This window comes from Acartia tonsa, chromosome 4, assembly GCF_053477335.1.
Source record: "Acartia tonsa isolate MP-2025a chromosome 4, ASM5347733v1, whole genome shotgun sequence".
In the NCBI taxonomy this organism is placed as follows: Eukaryota; Metazoa; Arthropoda; class Copepoda; order Calanoida; family Acartiidae; genus Acartia; species Acartia tonsa.
Genome location: NC_137263.1, coordinates 18,506,051 through 18,526,564, shown reverse-complemented (window position 1 = coordinate 18,526,564; position 20,514 = coordinate 18,506,051). Strand labels below are relative to the sequence as shown.

General features: G+C 32.3%; 2 protein-coding genes and 1 long non-coding RNA gene across 5 annotated transcripts in view; 1 reads left to right on the top strand and 2 right to left on the bottom strand.

The window, feature by feature from the left end:
* Positions 1-20,514, bottom strand: part of LOC145318025 (uncharacterized) — a 120,463-nt gene that overhangs the window by 96,860 nt on the left and 3,089 nt on the right. The window contains exon 1 of one of the 2 annotated variants that reach the window (XM_080159338.1): positions 17,051-17,220. The exons of the other annotated variant lie outside the window; for it this stretch is intronic. The gene's annotated coding sequence lies outside the window, so the exon portion shown is untranslated. Of the gene's footprint in view, positions 1-17,050; positions 17,221-20,514 lie in introns of those variants that run through there. 2 annotated transcript variants of the gene reach the window in all.
* On the bottom strand, positions 1,700-6,594 carry LOC145315376 (uncharacterized). The gene is made up of 9 exons (XM_080155360.1): positions 6,415-6,594; positions 5,976-6,150; positions 4,956-5,508; positions 4,581-4,736; positions 3,643-4,160; positions 3,198-3,364; positions 2,654-2,970; positions 2,203-2,426; positions 1,700-1,988 (listed from the first exon to the last, which is right to left on the bottom strand). Exons 1-9 carry the CDS (start codon positions 6,493-6,495, stop codon positions 1,846-1,848), a joined length of 2,334 nt encoding a protein of 777 aa, XP_080011486.1. The 5' UTR covers positions 6,496-6,594; the 3' UTR covers positions 1,700-1,845.
* Positions 8,412-11,261, top strand: LOC145316333 (uncharacterized). Of its 2 annotated transcripts, XR_013878428.1 has the most exons (5): positions 8,412-8,629; positions 9,028-9,095; positions 9,325-9,392; positions 9,824-9,942; positions 10,728-11,261. It is a non-coding gene; the product is annotated as an uncharacterized LOC145316333 (long non-coding RNA). The 2 variants fall into 2 exon arrangements; XR_013878427.1 differs by having other exon boundaries at positions 9,824-11,261.

Sequence of the window (20,514 nt, the reverse complement as noted above, 5' to 3'; positions counted from 1 at the left end):
CCACAAACAAGAGCAAGTGATCCTAAGCATCTTCCATCATTTTTGGACTTTGACAAACAAAAAAACTTGGTAAAATTTGACCAACTTTTTGGTAAAAATTGACAAGGTAAATTTTTAGGCTAAGTCCAGATTTTTGGACTTTGACCAAAAAATCAACTTGGTAAAATTTGACCAACTTGTTTGTAAAAATTTACAAGGTAAATTTTTATTGGTCAATGTTTACCAAAAATTTAGTCAAATCTTACAAGTTATTTTTTCCAGGCTAAGTCGATATATATCCTAAATAATTGTAATTTGTATCCTCTGGATGACAAAATGAAATAAAAATAATACCTCGCTTTCTTCCATCTCACCAGAAGGGCCAGATGATCCCTGGGGTCGTGATGAATGGGACTGGGATCGTGATGATGTTGCAGGAGGAACTACAACTCTCGCGGTCCGTTGACTCGCGGAGTGGTGCCGTGCCCGTGGAGATGGAGGTGGGGTAATATTTATTGGCCTCATTGGAGATGTTGTGGTTCTAGTTGTGTTCTAAAAATAATATAGATAATTATTGTAAAGCATTACTTACCGAGGATTATAGTTTTAAACAACACCGGCATTATCCTAATTTTTTTCTTCTATTTTTTAAAACTTTACCCTCCCCCCCCCCCCTCTCCCGACAAAATGACTGTGTTAGGTTAGGCTAGGTTAAGTTATATGGTTAGAGGGACCCAATTTGTTCAACGGTTAACGAGATTTGTTGGTACAAACCCACAAACAGACATCATGTTAGTAAGTTTAGTTTAACAACAAAACACCAACAAACCAAAAACCGATAACAATAAAACTTAAAACCCTACCTTTGCTGTTGTACCTTTGCCACCTCCAGTAGATTTGTTGCTTCCAGTTTTGGCACTTGGAGCTTTGGCACTTCCACCTCTGGCACCATTAGGTTTGCCACCTCCAGTAGGCTTGTTGTTCTAAAACAAGAAATAATTGTTGTATTTACAATGCATAAAAAGATATTAGATAGCAGTGGCTACGCCCCTAGAATTTTAATTACTAATATCAAATGTTAAACACACTGTGGAAAATTAATAAATAATTATACTTGGTCAATAATCTTTTGTGGTCTGTTAAGCATGAACCGATAAGGTTTTCCTTTCTATCCGGTAACATGCGAATTTATAAGTTTTTTGAGCGAAGGGTAGCAGCAATTTGTACAATAGTAAATTAGGCCTTAAATATAATTTTTACCTTTACAGAACTAGCACTCTTTCCAGTCCTCGTCATTTTGGGATCTAGCTTGATCAATTGCCAGTCGAAATTACGCTGTTGGATCCAGGTCGTTGGCATGGGCAATTTGCATAGTTTTAAATCTGAAATGTGTAGACAGAAATTAAAATTTTATGTAAAATTAAATTAAATTGCAAACATGTACTCTTTCAAATTACAGACTAGACTTATAACACTTTAACTTCATACCCATCGATGGCCAAAAAGGTAGGGTTTTGCTAAATTTAGTTGAAATGCCTTTTTTAAAATTAGCTATAAAAAATAATTTTAATGAAAAAAATATTTTAAAGTACATTTCACATAAATTCCAAATAAAGAGGGAAGGGCCTTCAGTTGAATTTTACAACATTTTACATACATATTATAACAAAAGGGGGGGGGGGGGGGGGAAGTGACACTTTTTGAAACCAAAACTAAAAGTCAAAGGAACTGAACTAAAGAAACAGTTACAGATCTGTCATTTTGCATGGCAGTTGTTTTATAAGGGTACAATATGGAACTTTTAGTTTTGGTTTCAAAAAGTGTCATTTCCCCCCCCCCCCCTTTCTCTGCTTTCAATGTACAAAATTAAATTCCGATAGGAATTACGATGGAGACATCTTGATGCAACAGGTGTACGGAGATATGTGCTACTCTGTACTTCAGTAGGTTGGAGGCTAGTTGTGTTGGAGGATGGCTATAGTCTTCGGGATCGTCAGTCTTGCCTACTCCTAATACCAGGGGTGTATATTTTCAGTGTTTAAAACCATAAAACTTAATTCATATTTCCTAGACCCCCCCTCCCCCCTTTACCACACTCTCCTCCTGGCATGATAAGAGAATTACAAATAAATTGTGGTAGGTTAAAAAGGAATTAGATGAAATGTATAGTTCATGAAATATTTCTATACAACAATTAATCATGTGCAAAATATACACCCCTACCTATTCTTCTGGAATCTTCAGGAAAGGTGTATGCCGGAAAAAATGTCCTCACTTTGTGGACCAACCATACTGTTTTATCACGACGGCAGTCTGGGACAAAGTAGAGGTCTTGGCAGTCTGTATAGAATTGATTTCTTTCGAACTTTCGTTTGTTGGCATTCCTTTTTCCCCTGACAGCCAGCTTTTCATTTATGTACGGTTTCACTGTGTGAAATATCAACAATCTAAATATGTCATTTATGTCATTAATGGCTGTTAAACGGAAAGGTATGTTGCTGGTGAAATCGTTATAGCTTAAGTGTTTGATCAGCAATACACGGAAAGAAAGTTATGTTACATTTTTAAAAATTACATTAAAATTTGTAAAGAGTGGGGGGGGGGGGGAGAAGTGACACTTCTTGAAACCAAAACTAAAAGTCAAAGGAACTCAACTAAAAAAAAATAGTATTACCTGTTTGAAACCTCTTTAAGGCCAAAATTATATCCTCGGATGTAAGTTGCAATCACATGATTGGCACTTTCGAAAGCATAACAACTGAACGCCATGGATGGTCCAAATCGGCGGACATGTTCCGGCATATGGTAAAGCATGTGAGTATTGTAACTCAAGCACGATTCGCCGTACATCTCCGCCAATTTTGAGTTCAGGACCATTATCATGGTCTTGAGCTCAGCCACACGTTCAGTTGTTATATGCTCTTCGAGACAGCGCAATATGTGGAATAAAAACTTGCATATCAGACGTTGTTCATCTTTAAGATTTGCCAACTGGAAAAAAAAACATTGTAATAATTTAAGGGAAAACTAGCTCTTTCGCCCCTAGCCTCTAGGGGCTTCGCCCTATATACTTATTGGAAGTCCACCCTCCTCAATAGAAATATATATATAATATAGCACACGTGCGCAAATTTAAAAAGAATGTTATTGCTATACAATATAATGAAACTGAAATAAGCTTTAAATTCTAAAAAGATTATAATATGGTAAAAACCTACCTCTGCATAAAATATCATATGGTAAAAGCCCAGTACTTTGAATTCAGAACTTTTCAAATTGAGGGCTAGCTTCTTCTCTGTCAGGCGCATGATGGACGTACGGGGAACGCGATCAAAATCGCCAACAAGCTTCAATTGATCGTTGATTTCATCTATAATTGGAGTTACTGCAGTTCATGGTAAAATATGGGTGATAAGGAGAAAATTTTCAAAATTTAAGTTCTTTAAACTTTTCAAACTAACACTCTTTTAAGCGGCATAACAAGGCGTACAAATAATGTGTAATAGACATAAATCTAAAAATGCAGAATTTTATCGCAGTGCCGAGAAATGCGCGAAGAAAACACCTATTTTACGCGTCATTTCTTTAGTCAAATGCAGTACATCCCTGTAATTCTCTCCATTTGAACTAAGTCTTCTTCTTCCAATTCTGGATAACTATTACGTCCTTTCTTCAGGTACGTCATCACTTTCTTTACATAGCCCAGGTGCAACGCGTGCATCGGATCACTGGGGGTATCTTGTATTAAATCCAAGCTCGGGTCAAGCTCAGAAAAACTGGTTTTCATGTTCTGATTATTTTCCTCTAACTTGCGGAATTTCTCGTCAGACCTCGGCGTACCCATATTTTGACTGTCACTGGGGTAAAATACATTCATTGATTCGAACAATACCAAGTTCTTTTGACGGAGATAAGTCTGTGAAAAAGCCATCCCTGGAAGGTCACAGTGTGGGCATCCATTTTTTGATCCATGGCCAAGAATGCCGAATACATCGGCTCTCGCAACGGCATCGTGGATGATGGTTCTACATTGAAAGGTATGTCCAGGTAATCCTTCTTGAATTAGTTTGTTGATGAATCGGGTAACATTATCCAGAAAGTTGTAACTGTAGGGACGCCTCCTCGTCTTCTCAAATATGCTGACTGGCAATATAACACTGAAATCCTTGTTGAAGAATAACCTGAAATAATAAAGAAGAATTAATAATAATAGCATTTAATAACTTAGACTTAAAATTGTAGTTACTGATTTATAAAACGTAAAGGCTGGTAAAATTTTACCGTAAAAGTGGTAAAAACTAGGTTTACTTATGGTATTAATTAAGTCCTGGTATACAGTAAGACAGATTTTTATATATGTATGCAATAGAAAAAAGTATCAATTGTAAACTTAGTTTTCTTTTTTATTTCTTTATTGAATGGTTTCCTAAACTTTGGCTTTAAAAATCTGGGCTGTCAATTGATGTAAAACAAATATTTTGATATCCTTTGAAATATAGGGTGCCATTCCTAAAAAATATTTTTTCGAGGGTCATGCTGTATATGAAAAGAACTTTATCCCAACCCAACCCTTTCAAATCCACAATATATTAATTACTTACCTAATCCAGACAGTATAATAGGAGATATGAGATCCCTGAGCTGCTTTCACTCCGTCGCCCGAGATGTCAAAAGTTATATGATCATCAACGGCCTGTTGTCCATTCAACCGTTTAAAGTCTGTGATGGCGTCTTGGAGGATCTCATAGGTAGGGAATCTGGAAAAAGAAATATATTTTTAACTAATAATAGCTTATAATATTGTTCTCAAGTTGTCGCAGGAAGCAATATACCAAAGAATGATCAAACTGATAATTAGAACACTTGAAAGTTTGTTGTTAAAAAAGGAGAAAAATCGACATGTTTAAAATGGACGTACGGAAATTCTGGTAATGATTATAGAAATGCTACGCTTTCTAAATCGTATATAAACATACCTGCACTCAATCAGTGAACCAGGAGCATTTGTAGGATTATATTTGTTTTCTTTGATTTCAACTTTGTATTTGGGTTTGAATAATGTATTATATGACGGAAATTTGAAAATACACGAGCGTTTCAGAATTGCCAGGATGATTCTAACTTTGTTGTGAGAGATGGGGTTGTCTAGAACACAAACGCTTCTGAAATCATTAACAATTTCTTTCTCAAGTTCTGTAAGATGTTTGAAGGGATCCCCGTCATGATCGCCATCAGGTTCGCCATCAGGTTCGTCATCAGGGTCATCGTCATCATCTGGGTCAAAATCATCTTCAGGTATATCAAACAATTCGACGTGTTCCCAGTCCTCGGCATCTTGAATGCTGTCATTGTCTGCATCATTATTATCGTTGGTATTATTGTTGTTAATATTGTCTACAACAATATTAATGTAGTTTGTTTCTTCAGGATTGTTATTTAATCGCTCCAAAACTTGGTTTGCGTAGCATTGATAACATATACTTTCGGTTTCCTTTGTGAAGTTGGTATTGCAGCCTGTACAAACTTTACCTAAAAAAATACGATGTTAAACATGGTGTTTTATAGTTATAAACCTTCCCGGGACCTATGTGAAGGTACCCTGTAAAGGAGAACCCAATCGGTTCAGCGGTTAGCAAGATCCTTTTGAACAGACACACAGACATCCTGTTACTTTAGTATAAGGATAATGCCGTAAAGAAAAACTAGTCAAATTAGAAAGTTAAAAAATTAAAAATTCCAGAAAAAGTAGATAAATGTAGAGAGTGGGTGAAGGTGGGTTAGGTTAAGGGATCCCATGTAGAATATACACCCCTGGAACAAGGATATCTTGAGACAAACTTAACTAACGTTTGATCAAACCAATTGTTTGAAATTTAGATTGAAAGGAAAATAAAAAACAAAAATTGGGAGACAATGTTTGTGGGAATTTGGACAAACAAACAACAAACAGACAGACCGACATCGTTCTACTTTATATTACAGATATTGTAGGTTACCTTTTGACGATGCAGTTTCGTTCTCATATTCCACATCCATCAAATCCTCCTGCTGTTCTTCTTCTAGTAATGGCTGACTGTCTTCACTTTGTTGATGTTTCTTGCGCCAGTATTTACTTCTGGCTCTCGTTGCATTACAGAAGAGTTTTCTTATGGACCTCAGTTTATGCTGCAACTGGAAAAAGATTACATAATTAGTGAATTACTTATTTAAAATAATATAGGGGAGTTGTTATGGATCGTTATTTGGGCAAGCTACACGTGTCAATTGATTACAGTAAATATGACTATACTGGTGTAAGAGCAAGCATGTTTATAGTGCGCTGACTGCAAGTGAAAAATAGAAATTAAAGTCGAGCATAGATTATACTTTAAGTACAGTAATGAAAAGTAAGGTCTCATCTTAAATATGTAGAAATAATTAGTTGTAAAAAGTCACCTGTACATTTTTCGTCTTATCTCCACTTCTTATACGCTTCAGTAGAGCTTTAGAGAGTGTACCAATCAAATTGTCTCCCATTGCAATAACGTCTAACAGGGGTGTATAGGTAACTCCTGAAATAAGAAGTATATGTTATAATCAGGGATGTATATTCTGCATGGGATCCCCTGCTCAGGGGGGGGGGGGGTGTGGAAATAAAAAATAAGTGGTTGGAGGAAAAAAAAATGTAAAAATTAAGAAAACTGAAAACATTTTTTCCATTTCCCCCCCCCCCCCTCCTTGGTGAAAAAAAACTAAAGAAATGTGTGGTAGGAGGGATAAAATAAATGAAGTATAGAGTTCTTTAAATATTTTTCTATTTCCCCCCCTACTTTTTCAGAAAAATCTAGGGGGGAAAAAAAATAAAAAAATTTGTAGCAGGGGAAAAAAAATAAATCTTGTGCAGAATATTTAGCTTGGAGAAGAGTCTCAACATCCTAACCATGAGGGCGTCCCATCTGTCATGCAGCTCGTGGTATTGGTATGGATCCATCCTAATTTGAGGAATGATTATTTTGTTTGTCTTGTTTATTTTTGGGAGGGGTGTGATTAATGTTTTTTAACTTTCCGGTATTTTATTTGTCCTTAAACAAGGGGGGGGGGGGAGAAGGCCTGGAGCTCCGGAACCTGGAGGCCTATCCAAAAAATATTAAAACTTGGGAAAATTCATCATATAAGAATGATTTTATCCCTAATAACCTATACTCTCAGTCCAAAGATAAAGCCTATACTCCCTGTTTACGCAAATGTGTCAAAACTTCCCCCCCCCCCCCCTATTTATTTAGAACAAATTTTGTAGCAGGAGAAAAAAAATAAATCTTATACAGCTAATATACACCCATACCTGTTATTATGATGTACGCGTACCCAGGTGATTAACTTGAATAGCCTGTTATTCAGAACTATCTGAAAAGGTAGAATATTTAAGAAATAAAAAATTACAAAATAAAAATAGCTCGTATTCATTCGAATCCGGTGGATAGGAACAGGTGTTCTCATTCATACGCCAAAAAACTAGGTAACTAGCATATCGTATTATATGCATGGTTTTCTACGAATATAAAAATCTAAAAGCATAAGATTAAAAACAGTTATTTTTAGCCAGTGCCTCCGGCACCTCTGGGCCAAAAAAGTAGTTTCATTCTTATAATTGTACTCCTATATTTGCGACAATCCGTTTATACTACGGTGCAAGACATATATTTATTAATTTTACATTTAAAAAAGTCCTGTATATTACGTAAGCTAAAAAGAGTCCCAAAAATGGGAGAAAAAACGAATACGAAGAATATTTTAGAAAGAATTTTCAATAATTAATGATAAAATTTGAATTATAAAACAGAATGATACATATTAACGTCTTAATTCACTGTAATTTCACTAAAAATGATTACTAAAATACAAAAATGCACCGTAGTCATATAGTCCAGTTGAATTATTGCGCCGATGGAAAGTTACGGTTGCCAACATACAGATTGAATAGGTGGCAAAACACTTTGCAAGACAGTTATATTTTTAATCGTAAAATTGCAACGAATAATAACATTTCATGAATTATATAAGTTATGCAGTTTTAATTAATTAACCGGTAAATTATTAAAATGATATTATATACATAAGGTGTTTTTTAAAGTTTGGCAACTTTGTCCAGCACGTTGATTTTATCATCTGAAAACAGGGTTACGAAAGTTAAATAAATGTAAATTTTTTTTAATGTGAATGTAATATATTTTTGGCAATGACTTAAAAGAAATATCATCGATAAAATATAAAAAAATATATTGCAATGGATATAAAAGAAATATTTTTCAATATAAAGTTGTATACCTGTACAGAGCATGTGCATGAATGCCGCTATACCGATTGAAAACTATTGTAAACAATGAGTGTTATAGTTCAAGTCTCTTAGAGAAAATACGTGTTATATCCAAGTATGATTGACAGGAGATGGTCCATGTCACAAGATTTATATGAATGTCAGTTAAGAACTCCTAGAGAGCTATATATTCAGAAGTTTAAAAAAGTACTTGTCTACCAGTCTTGGCTGTTAGTGTTGATATATGGACCCTGCAATCAAAGAGATGATAGTCAGATGTTTAAAAAAGTACGTGTCCACCTTCAGTCTTGGCTGTTAGTATATGGACCCTGCAATCAAAGAGTGGTTTGCGTAAAAGTAAGTGTTTAAATAATTTTAATATAAAAACATTAATAATATAGGACCTTGAGCGTACGGTTTTAGGCTGCCTTCGATTAACGGTTTAAGTTTTACTAGCGGCTATGCCCCTTAGAAGCCTCTAGGGGCACTTAAAGTAGGAAGAGAAAAGTCGAGGCCTCATCCTATTTTTAATTTGAGTTTCAGCTATAGATTAAAATAAATAAAAAGCTTCGTTGTAAAAGAGAACAATATTAATATATATAATAGGATAATTGTTTTAACCCTTTTTTAAACCTTTTTGATTTGATCTAAGAAACACTTTTTATCCTATTCTTAATATTAAATAATCCGGGTTTAATATATATGAATGTAAGAAATATTAATAAATTATATTTAAATTGAATATTGTTTTTCAGGTTCAGCAACACTGATTCATCAGAAATAACTATTTGGGCGCTGCAATTAAAGAAGGGCTCACTTAGTAGTAAGTTTTAAATAATGTAATAAAAAAATCAATATAATTTAGGACCTTACGCATGGTTTTAAGCTACTTCGATAAACTGTTTGTTTTATAATTTTTTAAACCTTTTTGATATATGATATAAGAACGACTTTTTATCCTATTCTTAATATTTAAAGTATTCTACTATTAATATATATAAATAATAATAGAAATATTAACAAATTATATTTCAATTAATATTGTTTTTCAGACTTAACCAGGAATCAGATTCGTGAGAAAATATATGGGCGCTGCAATTAGTGAATGGTTTACATAGAAGTAAGTGTTAAAATAATTTTAATAAGAACATGGATATTTTAGGCCATGTTATTAAGACTATCCTTTAACGAAACCTTTTTAATTCAACCTTGCTACGAAGCCTTGTGTGATACCGGTAGAGTGTTTGAGTTCTTAGGGAACCACACTAATTACATAATATTATCTTGAGTTAGACAGGTTTTATAAGCTGTAAACAGACTAATACAATTAGATATGTCATTATCTTTAAATTATTTATTATAATTTATATAATAGCACCTTTGAAATAAGCTCATATTATATCCAACCTATATTCGCCCTTTAAGGTTTATGATTGTTTTAAGCGTAACGAAGTTTTATACCCTTAATAGAAAGATATTATAAGATGTGTTTTATGTAAAATAATATTAAAAATATATATAAATTATATTTCAATTAATATTCTTTTTCAGGTTTAGCTTCGCACACAGCTGGGTGTATTCTCTGATTATAAGCTGACCGCAATTCGACCGTGGAACATTTCTTAAGCACCAACATGAAGCTGTTGCCATCAGAAATTCATCCGTTAAAAGTAAGTGTTTAATTATTTGTAATAAAAGATAGTTGGAATAATCCTACACGCAACTACGGCAACACCTCGGCCCCAAAAGGTAGTTTCCATGTATACAAGCATAACAAATATGAAGTTAATATACACAGACACACATCGAACTACCTTTATGAAACTGTATACTAAATTATATTAACAATTAAGCTATTATTAAATTTATTAGATAGATATTAAACTGGTTAGACAAAAGTTAATACATAAAAATAATGTACTAGATAGGTAGCTATTTAAAATTAGATTTTACTACTTTATATTATTGAAACAGTACATTCAGGATATTATTAAAATCTAAACAGCATTACATTCATCCTCGTGCATGTTTACTTCGTGAAGAACAGCTGCCAGTTCGGCAGCCTGGGCAGCGGCGGGCAGCAGAGGGGAAGGACGGCAGCGATTAAGATGTGTAGTAATCCATCCATGTTGATATAACCTCTTACAAACCTCCCTCTGGATCTCGACATTGTCAGTTCTGGCTCTAATCTCTAGACTCTCTCTTAGTACTAACATACGACTATTTAATTCATACCATAACTCCAAATTCCCGTTATAAGACATTCTTAGTTTCTCTCAGTCTGGTTATGTATTGATAACTGAATTAAACTTTCTCTAATAAGCAGGCACATACACAAGCTGTATCTACTTTCTCCATGAAATTTTCCCAAAACCGTTAACTTTCCTTTTTGTAAGGCCTTTTTGATTTGTTAATCCTTTAATTGCTTAATTTAAAAATGAATATTCTTTTTCAGGATTTTGGAGTTGAACCAGTTTTGAAGTACGTGGAGCTTTGCAGTTCCATGGAGAACAACGAGAGTTCCATCTCAACATGTAACAGTCACAGATTATACAAAAAATTTCATTATTTATTATAACGACAATGTTGAACCGAGAAAATATGTTAAAATATGTTAGTCAGTTAAAATTAACAAATAATTTACAGAACGATACTAATAAGTTTTATTATGACGATCAATGTTGAACAGAGAATATTCTGTTAGTCAGTTAAAATTAACTTAAATAAAGCGTATTGATTACAATCAGTGTTTATTATGACGACAATGTTGACACCTAACATTCCACAGCTAAAATTCTAAAAAATATTGACTTTAACATATAAAGCGTATTGATTACAATCCGCCCAATCGGTGTTTATTAATTAAGTTCTACTCGAGAGCTCCAAACATTCCACAAGCTAAAATTCTAAAAAATGTTATTTACAGAAACGATACTAGTAAGTTTTGTAGTTTCAGTATTGACCTGGATAATATCTATATGACCTGTTATGTTATAATATGAAATAAATTCTAAATAAAATCATTATTATCATTATATTTTATTTGCGATTTTTATCATTAAGTAGAAGGATGTTTGTTTGGAAAAATCTGGACTTAGCCTAAAAATTTACCTAAAAATATTGACAAGAATTTAATTAACAAGTAAGAATGGAAAAACCTACCTTAAATACTGGAGATCTTGAGGCAAGTATAAACTTGTGCACTTTTAATTTGGAGGTACTAGTTTCTATCAAACAATCAGTAAACTCTGGATCCTCAAAACAATTCTCCAGGTCACCAGAGAGACAGGATACTGCACTTTCAGGTCCAGGTTTTATAACTTCCAGCCAAATAGTCAGAGTACCTCCAGGTAGGAGACTTGCCTGATTGTTCTTCAGTACATTAATCTCCATAAAAGCAGCATTACAATTTACCTCTCCAGGTGGCACTGTTATCAATCGACATTTAGGCATCAGTAGTAGACTGTTGTTATCTTGGATGCCAATCTTTTGTAGTTTCAGTATTGACCTGGATAATATCTATATGACCTGTTATGTTATAATATGAAATAAATTCTAAATAAAATCATTATCATCATATTTTATTAATTTCATATTCCATATAACGAAAGCAAATAGTGCTGAGTAAAAGGATGCTTTGTTTGGAAAGTATTAGGTCTGAATATTTCCTCATTATATTTTATTTGCGATGTTTATCATTAAGTAGAAGGATGTTTGTTTGGAAAAATCTGGACTTAGCCAAAAAATTTACCTTGTCAATTTTTACCAAAAAGTTGGTCAAATTTTACCAAGTTTTTTTTTTTGGCAGAGTCCAAAAATCTGGACTTAGCCTAAAAATTTACCTTGTCAATTTTTACCAAAAAGTTGGTCAAATTTTACCAAGTTTTTTTTTTTGGCAAAGTCCAAAAATTTGGACTTAGCCTAAAAATTTACCTTGTCAATTTTTACCAAAAAGTTGGTCAAATTTTACTAAGTTTTTTTTTTTGGCAAAGTCCAAAAATTTGGACTTAGCCTAAAAATTTACCTTGTCAATTTTTACCAAAAAGTTGGTCAAATTTTACCAAGTTTTTTTTTTTGGCAAAGTCCAAAAATTTGGACTTAGCCTAAAAATTTACCTTGTCAATTTTTACCAAAAAGTTGGTCAAATTTTACCAAGTTCATTTTTTTTGGCAAAGTCCAAAAATCTGGACTTAGCCTAAAAAAATACCTTGTCAAATTTTACCAACTTTTTGGTAAAAATTGACCAAATTGTGTTTTTTTGTCTAAGTCCGAAAATTCGGACTTAACCTGAAAAATAGAGTTGTAAAATTGACCACATTTTTGGTAAAACTTCCAAAAGTGGTAAAATTGAAAAAAAAAAAAAAAATTTAAATTTAGGCTTCATTGTATAAAAGTCATTATTTTAAAGTACTACAACTGATTATGAAGAGCTGTTTTTTATTTAAAACACAAAAAACGGGTTTTTTTGTTTCGTCAAATTTTACAAAAAAAATGGTAAAATTTGACTAATTTTTTGGCTAAAATTTTTGCTGGTAAAATTTACCACGAAACTGGTATATTATACCAGGTTGACCAGCTTTACCACTTTTCTGGTAAAACGAGTTTTTTTTCTGGTATTTCGTAGAACCTGGGTAATTCTTGGCATTTTGGAATAAAAAATATAGGGGAAAGAAAATTATTTATTTCAAATTTATTTCTGGTCTTGAAATAATATTCATTATTTTATTTTAATTCGAGTGTCAACCAATAAGAAATAGGCATGCTGTTTTAAAAGTTTGGAATAAAAATTATTATTTTTTGTCAATTCTTTTTTTCAGAGTATAAAATGAGAATAAATTTTCCAACATCATTATTGATTTCTAATTTAACATTTCATACAGTGGGTAATATTTATTTCAACATTTTTTGTCATTCAAAATCAAGTGTCACAAAAATAATAATATTTAACATAAAAAAGAAATTATTAAAATAATTTTGTTTTCTTTATTTGTTGAAGATTTAAGCCCAAGCTTTTTCTGAGGGGGGAGACCCCCCTCAACCCCCCCTCTCCTGAGGGGGGAAACCCCCCTCGACCCCCCCCCCTGACGCTCTCTTCTTTAAATCTTTCATTATTTCTGTAATTTATTCTAACTATCTTATAAATTTCAAAACATGAGATAAAAAGGAAATAATTTGCTGTACATTATTAAAAAATTTTAAAATTGTAAAAAAAATTCCAACATGATTTTTAATTTTAAATACAAGAATATTTTTTCCTATATGATATGTTAAATTTAAATACAGGAATAATTTTGTACTGTGGAATTGAAGACATAAATGCTGTACATTAGAGTGGCTTGATTTTCAATGATTTTCTAATTTTAAATGTGCTACATACACTTTCTGTCTGAACATCATATAAGAGACCAAAAAATGAAAAGAAATATTTTGAATAATGGGGAGGCTCGCTGATGCATGTAAACTTTTAGAAAGACAATTGTGGGGAGAATTTTTTTTTTTTTTTTGGGGGGGGGGGCAATTTAATTTAAGATTTTTCATGCTTGGATGAATATTTTTTAAAACCAATTTAATATTCTTATATTAATCAACAAGACAAATTCAAAAAGATGCATAAAGCAATACTTTGAAAGAAAAAAAGTTGCACCTCCAGAATAAACTTCTAAAATTTTTAATGCATGGAAACACCTTCCCCCCATTTCCCCTCAAGGACAAAATCAATTTTTTATATTTAGGTTTCTTATATGACGTTTAAACTGTAGATGTTGATTACAAATTCAATGTCCAAAATTGATCCACTCTACTGTACATTGTTATAATTTAATATTTGATGTGGGTATAAACATTAGACATAGATGGTCAATCTGACCCCATTTTTTTCTTAAAAAGAAACCTTTGTTCACTTTTTGTTGTATATGAAATACAGCCCTATAGGCAACATTATTTGCAACTAAATTTTGCAATGATATAATTTTTAGAAAGATAACTTTATTATAAGAAATTAAATTATTTATAACTAACTTATTATATGTTGTGTCATACGCTTCACATTATATGATGGAAGAAATATTTTCTTCAAATATTTCACCCAAGGAAAGCTTTAACCTAAGATATTCAATAATTTATAGCTGATACATAATGTAAACAAAATTCCCTTGTGCTGTCTCTAGGTTATCTCTATTGTATAAATGAACGTACAAAAGAGGAGGAGAGAGAGAAGGAAATAGACAGAAAAGTGAGGGAGGGGGGAGGGGGAAGAAATATAGAGAAAAATAGACAGAGATATTTATTGTTCACCCTTAGATGATGTAAATTTTTTGATAGACTTTTTTGAATTTAAAGGGCGAATATAGGTTTGATATAATATGAGCTTATTTCAAAGGTGCCATTATATAGATTATAAATAACTTAAGGATATTGACATATCTAATTGTATAAGTCTGTTTATAGCTTAAAACCTTTCTAACTCAAGATAATATTATGTAATAAGTGTGGTTCCCTAAGAACCCAATTACCCTAGCATCACACAAGGCTTCGTAGCAAGGTTGAATTAAAAAGCTTTCGTAAAGGATAGTCGTAATAACGTGGAAACTAATTAATCAGGGGTAAATATACCCATCTTCTACCTTAATACAAATTATATAAAGTAAAATATTTAAAAGTTTAAAAAAACATCAAATAATGTAAAAAGTAAAAAAAAATAATTGATAAAATTTTCTTGGAGGAAGAATGATTTCAAATCCCTGTTTTTTTAAGGTTCGTGTGTGTGTGTGTTAAAATTGCATACATCAGGGTTTTTATATTTTCCAGAATTAACCAATGATCTTTGTACAGAAAATAAACTTTAAGACGTATTATTTACCCTAGTCAAAACTTTTACGCAAATTATTTCTACGCTTTTAAAAAATTGAATTAAAGAGTATATAATCTAAAATAATAAACATTTAAATTATCTTTTAAGGTGCGTGCCATTGTAATAGTCAATCAAACTTAAGCAAAATAGTCAAAAAAAAAGTCTTGTAAAGGGCTAAAATAAACCGTTTGTCGTCAATCTCATTTATCATATGTTCAATTGAAACAGAAAATTGCAAAATCTACTTAAGGATTTTTTTGAATTTTTAAATTTGGCATAGATATTCTAAAAGTATGAAATGGCACCTTTCATATAAGCTCATATCATATCAAACCTATATTCGCCCTTTAAGAAAAAGATAGAGAATGAGACAAAACCAAGTATCATATTTTATTAATATTGCTTATACAAGAAAGGTCATTCAAAATTATTTCACCAATATTAAGGTCAAGTGACAAAAATTTAAATTTCCACCTACTTCGCCCCCAGAGGGGGCAATAGTAGAAGGAAAATTCAAATTTTGATCACATGACCAAAATTGTTGAAATAATTTTAATATCCTTTCTAGCATTCACAATATTACGAAAATATGATAAATAACTATTAAATAATAAATTTGGTGCTTGCTTACATGTGAAGACCGGAGCACTGAAACCCCCCCCCCCGCCTAGTTTTGACAAAAATCAAAAATAAGGGGGGGGTAGTTTTTAACCCCCCCCTTAATTTTGAAGAAAATCAAAAATAAGGGGGGGGTAGTTTTTCACTGTACAACACGCCAGAAAGTTGAGTGAGGTAAATCAAGTAAATCCAGTATACCAGAGGGGAAACCTTATTACAGGGATATTCATGTTTTGGGGCATAATTTCCTTATTTATTGACTGATTTTAGTAATTGATGTATCCCTGAACAGAAAATGAAAATAAGGAGGAGGGGGGCCAGTAAAAGGTTTTAATTTTACGCAAAATTAAAACCTTTTACTGGCCCCCCTCCTCCTTATTTTCATTTTCTGTTCAGGGATACGTCAATTACTAAAATCAGTCAATAAATAAGGAAATTATGCCCCAAAACATGAATGTCCCTGTAATAAGGTTTCCCCTCTGGTATACTGGATTTTCTTGATTTACCTCACTCAACTTTCTGGCGTGTTGTACAGTGAAAAAACTACCCCCCCCTTATTTTTGATTTTCTTCAAAATTAAGGGGGGGGTTAAGTCTTTGCCTTGCTGAGCTTTTTTCCTCCTTGCCGTTTTCCAGACATTAAAAAACTACCCCCCCCTTATTTTTGATTTTTGTCAAAACTAAGCGGGGGGGGGGGGTTTTCGGTGCTCCAGTCTACCACATGTAAGCAAGTACCATAAATTTTAATTTTCTTATTCTTAAATGAAAAGAATGTAAAAACAAGGATAACAACAATCAAAATCCATAATAAAGGAGAGACAAACGATCAATAACTCTTGTAGAGTGTCAGAACTTCCTACGCAGAGCATTAATTTGTATGTCTAAACAAAATTGTACATAAATTTGTTGCAAAATTACGTAAATACAGTATATATGTCCAAATTAACGAAAAGAGCTTTTGACGTACAGACCTACCCTAATAAGAGAAAAGTTTTGCTTTTAAAATATATAAATAATGACTATAAAAAGGCTTCTGATGAAAATTGAATAAATTATAAACCTTTATGAAAATTTCAGTTAAAGTATGCAAAAATTAGTTTGCCTTTAAACAATAAAAAGGCCAAAAATATGGCCTAAAATACTATCATAATTTCTATTTAATTAAGTGTATAATCATAAAATAATGAAATAAAATGATTGTATAATCTTTCATGGTAAAAGATTTTTAGAAAGTTGTATGATGATGATATGCCTGTATTTTTTACGGTAGGTTAGTAACTTTTCAATATATAATTAATTCATTATTTTTACCTTTTATATACAACTTTTTATATTAACTGAAGTTTTCACTTTATTTAAGGTTTTTTAACTAGATAAATATTATAAATCTATCACTAATATTTTTTGTTATATCTATTTTAACAATTTAGTTGAGCAAAAGTGCCTGGGCCTGTTCTCACCGTCTAAACTTGGTTTTAACTGAGTAACTTCGTATAACATTGTTTTGGTTCTTCAAGGGGGAGAGGGGAGGGGGCGTGAGAGGCTTAAAATTGGAGACGGGAAGGGGGGCGGGGGTTGTTTAGCGCCCCACTACTTACTTACTATGCATCTCAGAGGGTGGGGGAAATGGCACACATATAACATATAAATTTACTGGTGTGTGAGTGTATGTGGGTGTGTGTGAATGTTAGAAAACCCACACCACTCAACCGTTTAGTTTTTACTTGCTCAATTTGCAATAAAACAGATAATTTTGATAAGTTCTTCATTTATTTATCAATAATGAAATAGAAATAATAAAATAAATTTATGAATTGCAAATATTAATGGGAAGAGAGAAAGAGTTAGAGAATGAAAGAAAGAAAGGGAGAAAGGATGTTATTTCCCCCTCTTTCATACTTCCTTGGTGGTGAGCTCAGTGTTGCCCCAGGTCTAGGGATACATGGATATATCAATAGAAATAAATCAACAACATAGATCTCTTGGCACTTTTTTTATCCTAACTAATATATCCTTGTAGCAAGTAGCAAAGCACAAAAAAATAACAAAACCTTTCTGACATTTTTTTTTGTTTAATATTTTTATTTTGAATGCGAGCTGAAAGATTGTTGGTTAAAGAAAATTACATACTAGTTGCTCAGAACAACTGGAATTTTAATTTTGATACTATTATCCACATAAATTTGGAAAATGGGACTAAGATCACTAAAATACAAGGGCCAATATTCAAAAATGCCTTAGTTATTACTCAGATTGGCGCAAGTTCGAACACGTCACCTACCCGACATTGTCAACGAATAAATCCTAAATACTGTACAAAACCATGATTTCTCTTCCATTTACCTATCCATATACCCCTAAGAACTCTTGCTTTTGGCATATTATCATTTACAATATACTATAAAGTGATTAACATTGGGGCAATAGGTTTTTCATCAACATGTCCGTTCGTTGTCGGAAAGGTGGTGAGTTCGAGTATCGGCCAAAACCATGTCAAGAAGTCGTTGATTGTTGTATGTCTCGTCTTATTTTAGACAACTTTCTGAGATATTAAAATGAAAAATCAAAAGATTAAAGCCAGTTATGTTATATTCATGTAAAACTGTCTGTAATACGATGTTATACATGATTTTTTAGTATGGCTTAGAACCGGTTCTAATCCAGCAGATATCAATTGATTTCGAAGCTATACTGGAAAAATGGTTTACTGCTGTAAATTGACACTTGAGAGTATATGCAGTGCCTTGACACATGAACAGTTGTAACTCATTCCTATAAACTTCCGGAAAAAGGTTATGCAACCAAAGATTTAATTGTCAGTTGGCTGTTCAAGTTTTTAAGTAACTATAAAAAACAGACATACATACGAACTCGTGTGACTTATAGATTAGTTAAAACGATCAAAAATATGAGATCATACTCTTAATTGGCTGGTGTGGATATCTAATCAAACCATTTTAACATTTACTTGCTCTATGAAATGAAAAATCTAGTATTGAAAGTTATAAAGGGGTAGGAAGGGGTGGGTTTAACTAAGAATTCGTATAAAAATTTGCTAAAAGAAAAGGGAAAGTTGTGTATATGTATGACGGCGCGTATATATGTATGTTACATATGCTGGGAGGGAGTGGACATTAGACTGCAAATTATTATGCTATTCATAGCTCTGTCATTTGCTGGTTTAAAACTTTATTTGCTTTTATTCGTTGTTCTAACAGTGTTCGAACTTTTAAACCAATGATTTTAGCCTACAGAAGGGATTATTTTGTTTATCAGCATTATGTGAGTACATCAATATATCGTCCATTGTCTTATCCCTCACAATCCCTGCACTTGTTTTATACATCCATAGTTTCAACAGGTTGTTGTTTAATAACAAGACCGCATACGATCATTGATGCGTAGCTGCAAACTTATAAATATAAATTAAGACACAATCTCTATGAAATTCAATTAATTTAATTCATTTACACAATTTCCACATACAAACACTCAAATACATACACAATAAGAGGGAGATTTTAAATCTGCATCAAATTTTAAGGATTTTTTTTATAAAATTAGTTTTTTGTATAATTCTTTATCTAAAAGCGGAAATACAATTTAAGTTAATTAATCTTGACATCTGTGATTGGTGGATTGAAAATTATCTTCGCTCTGATAGGAGAAGCTTAAGTGTCGCGCATCATTCAACCAATTCGAGCGCAGGTAGTTTCCAATCCAAGTATTGGTCAAAATTTTTGAACTTTTAAATTGTATTACCGCTTTTAGATAAATAATTATACAAAAAACGAATTTTATAAAAAAAAATCCTTAAAATTTGATTCAGATTTAAAATCTCCCTCTAACATTAAAATTCCTTCCAACCTTTATATCCTAATACACATGCATACATACAGACAATAACACATACATATAAACAGCTAGAGGGAGTGCACAGGGTTTAAACAGGTGGATTCACCCCCTCCCCTCCCCCTCTGCCGATAAACACAACGATTAGAATAAAAGGAGAAATAAAAAACGTCGAGATAGAAGATTGGGTGATTTTAAAAATAAAATGTCAAAACGAAAATAGATGATTTTTTTAAACCACCATTAAAAAAAGATTACCTTTTCTTTAGATTAAATTATTCTTTCAAAAAGTCTGGACACTGATTGTTTGTACAAATAAATTACCCAAGGTCTTTAAGTGAACTATTGAAAGATAGTGTTCATAAACTTTGTGTATCAGTAAAATTTACAGTATCTGATTTCTGGTTTGTTGAGCTGCGCTTGTATGGATGATCACTCTTGTTAAAATATATATTAACCTTTAATACCAGAAATCAGCATTATGTTAAAACAAATTTTGAATAACATTTTAAAAATCAGATTGTTGCAACTTTTGAAATCGGTCAAAAACATACAGATGGAGATAATTTACGCAAGTGACGGGCGTACATATCCTGATTAAAGAGTAGCTACGGCACTGAAAAGCAAAATAAAATTATTAGTATGTTATTTTTAAATAATATGAAAAGTCATGTTTTATTAAGTGCACAATTTGTTCTTAATAGCAATAGATGCTCTTAAACTCAATTTATTTGTAATAACGATTTTACATGACAAGGCCTCTTTCAATTTAAATTTCACAAAGAAAAAGTAAATTCTCTCCTAATTTTTCTGGAGGTGAAAGTTCCTCCCCCCCCCCCCCCTTATAAATAAAGTTTTTTTACCTTCCCAGAACCTATAAGAAGATACTTTGTAAATGAGAACCATATCGGTTCAGCGGTTAG

Coding starts and splice junctions, on each gene's coding strand:
- LOC145315376 (XM_080155360.1), bottom strand. CDS start 6,495: ATGGGAGACAATTTGATTGGTACACTCTCTAAAGCTCTACTGAAGCGT. Junction 5,509..5,975: donor CGAAACTGCATCGTCAAAAG/GTAACCTACAAT, acceptor GTATTTTTTTAG/GTAAAGTTTGTACAGGCTGC. Junction 4,161..4,580: donor TATTATACTGTCTGGATTAG/GTAAGTAATTAA, acceptor TTATTATTTCAG/GTTATTCTTCAACAAGGATT.